At 40.0% G+C, this 12,553-nt stretch overlaps 1 protein-coding gene across 1 annotated transcript in view; it reads right to left on the reverse strand.

Moving 5' to 3' along the window:
* LOC133660837 (von Willebrand factor D and EGF domain-containing protein-like) overlaps positions 1 to 3,392 on the reverse strand; it is a 56,013-nt gene extending 52,621 nt beyond the window's left edge. Inside the window, exon 1 of the mRNA XM_062064384.1 lies at positions 3,278 to 3,392. Coding sequence (XP_061920368.1) covers positions 3,278 to 3,392 — 115 coding nt within the window. The remainder of the gene's footprint in view (positions 1 to 3,277) is intronic.
* Between the last annotated feature and the right edge of the window lie 9,161 nt (positions 3,393 to 12,553).

Raw genomic sequence — 12,553 nt, forward strand, 5'->3', positions numbered from 1 at the left:
AACATAACTTTATAGTGACATGCAAAATCGAGTTCCAAATAATAATAATAATGAAAAAATATCAATGGCATATCAAATAAAATGTAAATAAAAATTGAATGCCTCTTTTCTATTTGCAGCCTTCTGAGGTAAATATCAAAATAAACTTTTTCCACAGGCTAATAATAAATTTGAAAATAAAATAACAATAATGAATTAATCGAATATTCACGCCTTGAAGTAGCAAGAGAATAAAACGTTAATTATTGCTCAAAAATAAACAAAAGGTGAGTGCCCCTAAGAAAAGTAATTGAAGCTTAGGGAAGGCTATGCAGAACGGAACTAAAACTGAACTGGCTACAAAGTAAACAAAAACAGAATGCTGGACGACAGCAAAGACTTACTGTGGAGCAAAGACGGCGTCCTCAATGTACGTCCGAACATGACATGACAATCAACAATGTCCCCACAAAGAAGGATAAAAATGGAGATGTCGATAAATGCTTTAAAATGTAATATCGGAAATTATCTGTATCGTTCTTTTTTTTTTTTTATCGGTCTCTGTTTTTGTTGTTGTTTTTTTTATTAAATCAACATAACTTTATAGTGACATGCAAAATCGAGTTCCAAATAATAATAATAATTAAAAAATATCAATGGCATATCAAATAAAATGTAAATAAAAATGTAATGCCTCTTTTCTATTTGCAGCCTTCTGAGGTAAATATCAAAATAAACTTTTTCCACAGGCTAATAATACATTTGAAAATAAAATAACAATAATGAACGAATCGAACATTCACGCCTTGAAGTAGCAAGAGAATAAAACGTAAATTATTGCTCAAAAATAAACAAAAGGTGAGTGCCCCTAAGAAAAATAATTGAAGCTTAGGGAAGGCTATGCAGAAGGGAACGAAAACTGAACTGGCTACAAAGTAAACAAAAACAGAATGCTGGACGACAGCAAAGACTTACTGTGGAGCAAAGACGGCGTCCTCAATGTACGTCCGGACATGACATGACAATTAACAATGTCCCCACAAAAAAGGATAAAAATGGAGATGTCGATAAATGCTTTAAAATGTAATATCGGAAATTATCTGTATCGTTTTTTTTTTTTATTATCGGTCTCTGTTTTTGTTGTTGTTTTTTTTATTAAATCAACATAACTTTGTAGTGACATGCAAAATCGAGTTCCAAATAATAATAATAATTAAAAAATATCAATGGCATGTCAAATAAAATGTAAATAAAAATGTAATGCCTCTTTTCTATTTGCAGCCTTCTGAGGTAAATATCAAAATAAACTTTTTCCACAGGCTAATAATAAATTTGAAAATAAAATAACAATAATGAATGAATCGAACATTCAAGCCTTGAAGTAGCAAGAGAATAAAACGTTAATTATTGCTCAGTTTGCTCCACGGATTTGCTTTGACACTGAATATGGAACAAGCAACGCTTATATAACTTAATAGTGCAAAATCAACTTTCAAAAAACAAACGAAAAAACATCAATGGTATATTAAACACAATTTAAATAAAAAATGTAATGCCTCTCTTCTATTTGCAGCCTTCTGAGGTAAATATCAACATTAACTTGGTGGGCGGGGGCGGGTTTCAGGGGCAGGGGCGCCGAAAAGGGGGGATAAAGGAGACGGATTCTAGGGGAACATGATGGAGGGGGGCCCGGAGAGGCCCCTAATGATGATGAAATTATAATACAGAAAAAATAATGACACTAAGTTATTAACTAACATATGGTAATGATAGTCAAAGATACCATTAAAATGCATAATTGTATGTAAAATGTTGCCGCTGTGTTGGGGGCCCTGTAAAGATTCTTTTCATGGGGCCCAAAATCCCTAGCGGCGCCCCTGGTTGGGGGGCGGGGTTTGGTGGTAGTGGGGGTGTATATTGTAGCGTCCCGGAAGAGTTAGTGCTGCAAGGGCTTCTGGGTATTTGTGCTGTTGTGTTTATGTTGTGTTACGGTGCGGATGTTCTCCCGAAATGTGTTGGTCATTCTTGTTTGGTGTGGGTTCACAGCGTACTTGCCGACCTTGAGACCTCCAAATTCGGGAGTTTTTTTGGGGGGGAGGGGCACTGAAATTCGGGAGTCTCCCGGGAAAATTGGGAGGGTTGGCAAGGTTGAGTATTAGTGGTGAATGCGGTGGGGGGGGGGCGGGGTTTGGTGGTAGTGGGGGTGTATAATCCAATCCAATCCAATCCACTTTATTTATATAGCACATTTACACAACAAGAATGTTTCCAAAGTGCTGCACAGCCATGTTAAAAACAATATTAAAAACAATATTAAAAACAATATTAAAAACAATAGTCTCCCGGGAAAATCGGGAGGGTTGGCAAGTATGAGTATTAGTGGTGAATGCGGTGTTGTTACAGCGGCACCGCCGCTGTATAATACCGGCGGACCGGCTCTAATGTTAATTTGATATCGCCTCAAGGGCCAAATTTGGCCCGCGGGCCAGAGTTTGACACCCATGCTTTAAAGCATAACCAAGCATGCATCAATATAGCTCTTGTCTCAAAGTAGGTGTACTGTCACCACCTGTCACATCACACCCTGACTTATTTGGACTTTTTTGCTGTTTTCCTGTGTGTAGTGTTTTAGTTTTTGTCTTGCGTTCCTATTTTGGTGGCTTTTTCTCTTTTTTCTGTATTTTCCTGTAGCAGTTTCATGTCTCCCTTTGAGCGATATTTCCCGCATCTACTTTGTTTTAGCAATCAAGAATATTTCAGTTGTTTTCATCCTTCTTTGTGGGGACATTGTTGATTGTCATGTCATGTTCGGATGTACATTACTGCTCTGCAGTAAGTCTTTGCTGTCGTCCAGCATTCTGTTTTTATTTACTTTGTAGCCAGTTCAGTTTTAGTTTCGTTCTGCATAGCCTTCCCTAAACTTCAATGCCTTTTCTTAGGGGCACTCACCTTTTGTTTATTTTTGGTTTAAGCATTAGACACCTTTTTTACCTGCACGCTGCCTCCCGCTGTTTCCGACATCTACAAAGCAATTAGCTACCGGCTGCCACCTACTGATATGGAAGAGTATTACACGGTTACTCTGCCGAGCTCTAGACAACACAGACACTCAACAACAACACATCATTTGCAGACTATAATTACTGCTTTGCAAAAAATATTTTCAACCCAAATAGGTGAAATTAGATAATCTCCCACGGCACACCAGATTGTATCTCACCGCACACTAGTGTGCCGCGGCACAGTGGTTGAAAAACACTGACTTAGAAGACAATAATTCAAATTGCGATCCACTTACCGGGCTGCGCAAAAGTCGTGGATTGCACCAAAAGTAGCACCAGCAGCAGCAGCGCAATGCGTGGAAAAGCATGTTCCAAATGGCGCACACACGGAGCAGACGCACACGTCCTCATGGCTGCGTGGGAAACGCAAACAAGCGGCGGTTCCACCAGGTGCTGCAAAAAAGTTGCAAGAAAAAAAAAGTCCCTAGCGCTTTGCAGCTTTTTTTTTTTTTTTTTTTTGCGCAGAGCTCGAATGCGCTGCGATGATGGGGCAGAGGAGCGTGTCTGTGGAGGAGGAACTTCTGCCATTATCTGCACCTCTCCTGCCACGCCACGGGGGGCGTGGGAGGGCGTGGGAGGGGGCTTGGAGGTTAAAATCACAGCAACAACAGTTGTTATGTCCCCCCCCCCCCCCCCCACGCCCCTCAATATATACATCCATCCATTTTTCTACCGCTTGTCCCTTATGGGGTCGCAGGGGGGTGCTGGAGCCTAATTATTGTCACTGATGTTTGCTGTAAATGAACTATTCCTGACTTGAAAATAACTCAACTTGACACTTTTTGTGCTTTTTTTAAAAAAAAAAAAGAAAAAATAACACATACAGTATTAATCTCACTATTATGTTGGATCCACTATGGACTGGACTCTCACTATTATGTTAGATCCACTATGGACTGGACTCTCACTATTATGTTAGATCCACTATGGACTGGACTCTCACTATTATGTTAGATCCACTATGGACTGGACTCTCACTATTATGTTAGATCCACTATGGACTGGACTCTCACTATTATGTTAGATCCACTATGGACTGGACTCTCACTATTATGTTAGATCCACTATGGACTGGACTCTCACTATTATGTTAGATCCACTATGGACTGGACTCTCACTATTATGTTAGATCCACTATGGACTAGACTTTCACTATTATGTTAGATCCACTATGGACTGGACTCTCACAATATTATGTTAGATCCACTATGGACTGGACTCTCACTATTATGTTAGATCCACTATGGACTGGACTCTCACTATTATGTTAGATCCACTACGGACTGGACTCTCACTATTATGTTAGATCCACTATGGACTGGACTCTCACTATTATGTTAGATACACTATGGACTGGACTTTCACTATTATGTTAGATCCACTATGGACTGGACTTTCACAATATTATGTTAGATCCACTATGGACTGGACTCTCACAATATTATGTTAGATCCACTATGGACTGGACTCTCACTATTATGTTAGATCCACTATGGACTGGACTCTCACTATTATGTTAGATCCACTATGGACTGGACACTCACTATTATGTTAGATCCACTATGGACTGGACACTCACTATTATGTTAGATCCACTATGGACTGGACTCTCACTATTATGTTGGATCCACTATGGACTGGACTCTCACTATTATGTTAGATCCACTATGGACTGGACTCTCACTATTATGTTAGATCCACTATGGACTAGACTCTCACACTATTATGTTAGATCCACTATGGACTAGACTCTCACACTATTATGTTAGATCCACTATGGACTAGACTCTCACTATTATGTTAGATCCACTATGGACTGGACTCTCACTATTATGTTAGATCCACTATGGACTGGACTCTCACTATTATGTTAGATCCACTATGGACTGGACTCTCACACTATTATGTTAGATCCACTATGGACTGAACTCTCACACTATTATGTTAGATCCACTGTGGACTGGACTCTCACTATTATGTTAGATCCACTATGGATTGGACTCTCACATTATTATGTTAGATCCACTATGGACTGGACTCTCACTATTATGTTAGATCCACTATGGACTGGACTCTCACTATTATGTTAGATCCACTATGGACTGGACTCTCACACTATTATGTTAGATCCACTATGGACTGAACTCTCACACTATTATGTTAGATCCACTGTGGACTGGACTCTCACTATTATGTTAGATCCACTATGGATTGGACTCTCACATTATTATGTTAGATCCACTATGGACTGAACTCTCACACTATTATGTTAGATCCACTATGGACTGGACTCTCACAATATTATGTTACATCCACTATGGACTGGACTCTCACTATTATGTTAGATCCACTATGGACTGGACTCTCACACTATTATGTTAAATCCACTATGGACTGGACTCTCACACTATTATGTTAAATCCACTATGGACTGGACTCTCTCACTATTATGTTAAATCCACTATGGACTGGACTCTCTCACTATTATGTTAAATCCACTATGGACTGGACTCTCACACTATTATGTTAGATCCACTATGGACTGGACTCTCACACTATTATGTTAAATCCACTATGGACTGGACTCTCACTATTATGTTAAATCCTCTATGGACTGGACTCTCACAATATTATGTTACATCCACTATGGACTGGACTCTCACTATTATGTTAGATCCACTATGGACTGGACTCTCACTATTATGTTAGATCCACTATGGACTGGACTCTCACACTATTATGTTAAATCCACTATGGACTGGACTCTCACTATTATGTTAGATCCACTATGGACTGGACTCTCACTATTATGTTAGATCCACTATGGACTGGACTCTCACTATTATGTTAGATCCACTATGGACTGGACTCTCACACTATTATGTTAAATCCACTATGGACTGGACTCTCACACTATTATGTTAGATCCACTATGGACTAGACTCTCACACTATTATGTTAGATCCACTATGGACTAGACTCTCACTATTATGTTAGATCCACTATGGACTGGACTCTCACTATTATGTTAGATCCACTATGGACTGGACTCTCACTATTATGTTAGATCCACTATGGACTGGACTCTCACACTATTATGTTAGATCCACTATGGATTGGACTCTCACATTATTATGTTAGATCCACTATGGACTGAACTCTCACACTATTATGTTAGATCCACTGTGGACTGGACTCTCACTATTATGTTAGATCCACTATGGACTGGACTCTCACACTATTATGTTAGATCCACTATGGACTGGATTCTCACAATATTATGTTAGATCCACTATGGACTGGACTCTCACTATTATGTTAGATCCACTGTGGACTGGACTCTCACTATTATGTTAGATCCACTATGGACTGGACTCTCACTATTATGTTAGATCCACTATGGACTGGACTCTCACAATATTATGTTAGATCCACTATGGACTGGACTCTCACTATTATGTTAGATCCACTGTGGACTGGACTCTCACTATTATGTTAGATCCACTATGGACTGGACTCTCACTATTATGTTAGATCCACTATGGACTGGACTCTCACACTATTATGTTAGATCCACTATGGACTGGACTCTCACACTATTATGTTAGATCCACTATGGACTGGACTCTCACACTATTATGTTAGATCCACTATGGACTGGACTCTCACACTATTAACATCTATAAAACACATAGGTTCCTACATAGTGCATCTGTTATTGTTAATGTGCTCTTGAGCAATACAGTCCACCCTCACATCAGTAAGGACTTTGGGGTATGTTGACTTTCAAAGCTGTGATTTTGCATGAGGAAAAAAAGTCCTACTTGGCTGCAGATGCTGCCGGGAGTTAAACATCAGGTGTATTGCACCAAATCAAAGAGCTGAGCAGAAAAGCAGGTGAGCTTCTCCTTCACTATGGAAACGGTGAGAAAGTCTCACGGCACACATTTCCACACCTTTGTCACCTTTTTCTGCACCGCCTTGTCACAGAGACTTCCGGCTGGACTCGTTGAAGAAAGACTTGGTGAGATTTGAAGTGGTAGTGAGAGGGGTGAACTTGGGTGAACCAGAACCACTTTGCTGCGGTGCCAACTTTTGTGGGCCGAAAAAATAATTCATGTGTGGGCCCATTTCCATCTTTCTTTTAAGATGTTTCATTTTGCAATTTTATTCGTCAAGACTTGCACCCATGCATGGATGCAAGTCTTGACTTACCCAAATTTGAGATATGATGGCTTTGTTAAGACATTTAAGAGAAATGATCAAGACAGGAAAGAGACGTACATAAGATCTCTTTTATTGCTCTAAAAATCTCATTTCTTTCTCTTTAATTCTCCTTGAGTGGCATACATATATGAGCTCTCCTCAGTGTATCCCACTTCTCAAATGTTGCTCACATGATTGTCTCAACTCAGCCTCCTTTGTCTCAGTTATGGCTTGTCTCTTTTTAGCTTATTTATTGCTCCTAAGGGTCCCTTAAGAGCAATAAAAGAGAAACAATTGATCACAGAATTAGACAGATATGAGAAGGTCAAGATACAAGATCAAGCAACAGATGAGCAAGCACATGTTTGCTATGGGTGCTATTCAATGTTTTGGCGGTGTAATTATTGGTTTCTATTAGATTTTAATTTTTTATTTTTTAACAAAGACAGGTTCTATTGGATTGTTTTTGGTTGATATTTTTAGATTTTTTCTAAATTACCAGTACAAAAACTCAATGCTTGTTTTTTTTACAAAACAGCTGCAAACTTGCATTTTAGTCAGCTACATTTTAGTTTTCATTTGCCTGTTACACTGATTCTCTACCAATCTCATAGTATACTTTAAGAAGCAGATTAGAAATGTTTATGTATTTATTATTTATTTATACATCCATTCATCCATCTTCTTCCACTTCCCTCTCCCCAGCCACTTCGTCCAGCTCCTGCCAGGGGATCCCGAGGCGTTCCCAGGCCAGCTGGGAGACATAGTCTTCCCAACGTGTCCTGGGTCTTCCCTGTGGCCTCCTACTGGTCGGACGTGCCTGAAACGCCTCTCTAGGGAGGCTTCTGGGTGGCATCCTGACCAGATGCCCGAACCACCTCATCTGGCTCCTCTCCATGTGGAGGAGCAGCGGCTTTACTTTGAGCTCCCCCCGGATGGCAGAGCTTCTCACCCTATCTCTAAGGGAGAGACCCACCACCCGGCGGAGGAAACTCATTTCGGCCGCTTGTACCCGTGATCTTGTCCTTTCGGTCATAACCCAAAGCTCATGACCATAGGTGAGGATGGGAACGTAGATCGACCGGTATATTGAGAGCTTTGCCTTCCGGCTCAGCTCCTTCTTCACCACAATGGATCGATACAGCGTCCGCATTACTGAAGATCTGCCTGTCTACCTCACCATCCACTCTTCCCTCACTCGTGAACAAGACTCCGAGGTACTTGAACTCCGCCACTTGGGGCAGGGTCTCCTCCCCAACCCGGAGATGGCACTCCACCCTTTTCCGGGCGAGAACCATGGATTCGGACTCGGAGGTGCTGATTCCTATCCCAGTCGCTTCACACTCGGCTGCGAACCGATCCAGTGAGAGCTGAAGATCCTGGCCAGGTGAAGCCATCAGGACCACATCATCTGCAAAAAGCAGAGACCTAAACCAGATCCCCTCAACGCCCTGACTGCGCCTTATTTATTTACTTAAAGTTATTTTAGACGACCTTGATGCATTGGTGTCCCCACAAAACATACAAAACCCAAAACCGGTGAAGTTGTCACGTTGTGTAAATGGTAAATAAAAACAGAATACAATGATTTGCAAATTCTTTTCAACTTATATTCAATTGAATAGACTGCAAAGACAAGATATTTAATCTTCAAACTGGAAACATTTGTTATTTTTTGCAAATATTAGCTCATTTGGAATTTGATGCCTGCAACATGTTTCAAAAAAGCTGGCACAAGTGGCAAAAAAAACTGAGAAAGTTGAGAAATGCTCATAAAAAAACACTTATTTGGAACATCCCACAGGTGAACAGGCTAATTGGGAACAGGTGGGTGCCATGATTGGGTATAAAAGCAGCTTCCATGAAATGCTCAGTCATTCACAAACAAGGACGGGGCGAGGGTCACCACTTTGTCAACAAATGCCTGAGCAAATTTTTTAAACAGTTTAAGAACAACATTTCTCAACCAGCTATTGCAAGGAATTTAGGGATGTCACCATCTACGCTCCGTAATATCATCAAAAGGTTCAGAGAATCTGGAGAACTCACTGCAGCTAAGCGTTAATATTACAGACCTTTGATCCCTCAGGCGGTACTGCATGAAAAAGCGACATCAGTGTGTAAAGGATATCACCACATGGGTTCAGGAACACTTCAGAAAACCACTGTCAGTAACTACAGTTTGTCGCAACATCTGTAAGTGCAAGTTAAAACTCTACGATGCAAAGCAAAAGCCATTTTTAAACAACACCCAGAAACGCCGCCGGCTTTGCTGGGCCCGAGCTCATCTAAGATGCACTGAAGCAAAGTGGAAAAGTGTTCTGTGGTCTGACGAGTCCACATTTCAAATTGTTTTGGAAACTGTGGACCAAAAAGGAAAAGAACCATCCGGACTGTTCTAGGGTGAAAGTGTAAAAGCCAGCATGTGTGATGGTATGGGGGTGTATTAGTGCACAAGACATGGGTAACTTACACATCCGTGAAGGCACCATTAATGCTGAAAGGTACATACAGCTTTTGGAGCAACATATGTTGCCATCCAAGCAACGTTATCATGGACGCCCCTGCTTATTTCAGCAAGACATGCCAAGGCACGTGTTACATCAACACGGCTTCATAGTAAAAGAGTGCGGGTACTAGACTGGCCTGCCTGTAGTCCAGACCTGTCTCCCATTGAAAATGTGTGGCGCATTATGAAGCATAAAATAGCAGAAGGGAGACCCCCGGACTGTTGAACAACTTAAGCTGTACATCAAGCAAGAATGGGAAAGAATTCCACTTCAAAAATGTGTCTCCTCGGTTCCCAAACGTTTACAGAGTGTTGTTAAAAGGAAAGGCCATGTAACACAGTGGTGAACATGCCCCTGTGACAACTTTTTTTGCAATGTGTTGCTGCCATTAAATTCTAAGTTCATGATTATTAATGAAGTGTCTCAGTGTGAACGTTAAATATCTTGTCTTTGCAGTCTATTCAATTGAATATAAGTTGAAAAAGATTTGCAAATCTTTGTATTCTGTTTTTATTTACCATTTACACAACGTGACAACTTCACTGCTTTTGGGTTTTGTAGATTTGAGGCACAGCCAATCTTTATGTCACTTCTACATGAAAGTAGATCATTTAAAATGAACATAAACAGAGGATGGAATATGAATATGTGCACTTGTTGACTGGCATCTTTATTTATTACACAGGCTATTCTGCCATCTTGTGGACATTTTTGAGAGTTGCACACAATTGAATGGAGGCTGTGTTAAATCCTGTGTTGTGCGAAATTCCGCAGCCCTAAAATATTGTATGTCCCACGGCAGCACTTCTGTTATTAGCAATGTCCATCCATCCATCCATTTTCTACCGCTTGTCCCTTCAATGATGGTTTTCTACACCAAAATTCATCTATTTATTATTCAACTTATTATTATTATTCTTCTCCAGATTTTGGCGCGCTCTACCTTCCACATTTGTCACCGATTCAAACCATTCCAACTTCAAACTGTTCAGCCTATTCGGGGAATCGCATGCTTTCCCTTGACAAATTCCAAAAAATCCCAGATTTCCCAGAATTCCAGGTTTTCCAGGACATTTTTCCCCATTCAAAATGAATTGGCCATTTTTCAAACTTCCACCATTTCCACATTTTTCAACCTATTCAAACCATTCCACCTTCCAGAAAATTCAAACTACCCTTTTTCCAAGTTAAAAAAAAAATTCTAGGACTTTCCAGAATTCCTGGTTCTCCAAAGCACCTATTTCCACCCTTTTTCTGGCGGCTACTCCTCCCACATTTTTCAACCCACTTCAACCGTTCCACCGTCAAATGATTCCTCTTAACCAGGACAAAAAAACGAAGTTGTTTTTCGAACTGGAAAAATTCTCGGTTTTCCCGAAATTCCAGGAATTTTGTAATACCATTTCTCAATTAAAAATGTTATTACTTCAACATTTCTCGACTGATTTGAAAAATTCCAACACCAACCATTTTAGCATTTTCAAAAAAATTCCCGCTTTTTCCGAAATTCCCTAATACCATTTTTTTCTACTTCAACATTTCTTGACCGGTTTAAACAATTCCAACACCAACCAATTCAGCTCGCTTAGGACATTCATGCTCCTAATCATTTTCAAAAAAATCTTGCTTTTCCCAAAATTCCCAAATTTCCAGGAAGTTCCCATTGGAATGAATGGGACATTTTTCGAAGTTGTACAATTCCCACATTTTTCAGCCTATTTAAACCATTCCAACATCAACACATTCCTCTTATCCTGGACATTCAAACAAACACTTTCCCAAGTTCCAAACCAAATTTTGGTTTTCCTGGAAATTTTAACTCTTCAACATTCAAACCATTCCAACATTCAAACTATTCTTACATTCATGCTCAGTGTTGGGACAGTAACGCGTTACAAATTACTGTAACACCGTTACTTTCGGCGGTAAATAGTAATCTAACGCCTTTTTTTTTATATTCAGTAACTCAGTTACCGTTACTACATGATGCGTTACTGCGTTATTTTATGTTATTTGTCTGTGTTTACTAACAAGACTTGGCGAAGCCTGAAGCCGAGTTTCTTAACATAGAGATATTCTCACTACTTTTCTTTTGTCGACCACAAAGAAAAGAACATTTTAGTTAAATGTAAGTTGTGTCTTGGTTTAAAGATCCTATCCAAGCAATTCAAATCTGCTGAAACAGCTACAAAAGCAACATGCTTCGACGAAGCTAGTAAAGAGAGACACACTTCACCTCCTAAGCAACAGCCGCTGGATTTTAACGAGGCACTACGGACTGAAGGTACACACACTCTGTCAATTATCTTATATACTCTTTCATTCTAGACTTCTAGAGTGTTTCATTATCACATCACTCTAAATGTATAGACTATAAAGTTCACAAACATAAAGAGGGATGCTAGTGGGCCAGGCCAATCTTTCCTTATCTCTAAACTAAAACTGGGGAAATATGTAGAGTGTTCTGGGCTTCAGACATGATTTTATTTCACAATTCCTTGAGAGAAAAAAACGCCTGGTTAGGCTTTGTGTATGTAGTGTGTGCCTTCCTTGGTTTACAGCTATGTTGTTGTTATCCGGTTTGCAAATGCGTACTCAGAAAGGACTTCATATAGTATGTGTAAGTGTAAGTGTGCAAATGCGTACTCAGAAACAACTTTACATAGTATGTGTAAGTGTGCAAATGCGTACTCAGAAACGACTTCATATAGTATGTGTAAGTGTAAGTGTGCAAATGCGTACTCAGAAACGACTTTACATAGTATGTGTAAGTGTAAGTGTGCAAATGCGTACTCA

The sequence above is a fragment of the Entelurus aequoreus genome, linkage group LG01 (genome assembly GCF_033978785.1).
Source record: "Entelurus aequoreus isolate RoL-2023_Sb linkage group LG01, RoL_Eaeq_v1.1, whole genome shotgun sequence".
Classification (NCBI taxonomy): Eukaryota; Metazoa; Chordata; class Actinopteri; order Syngnathiformes; family Syngnathidae; genus Entelurus; species Entelurus aequoreus.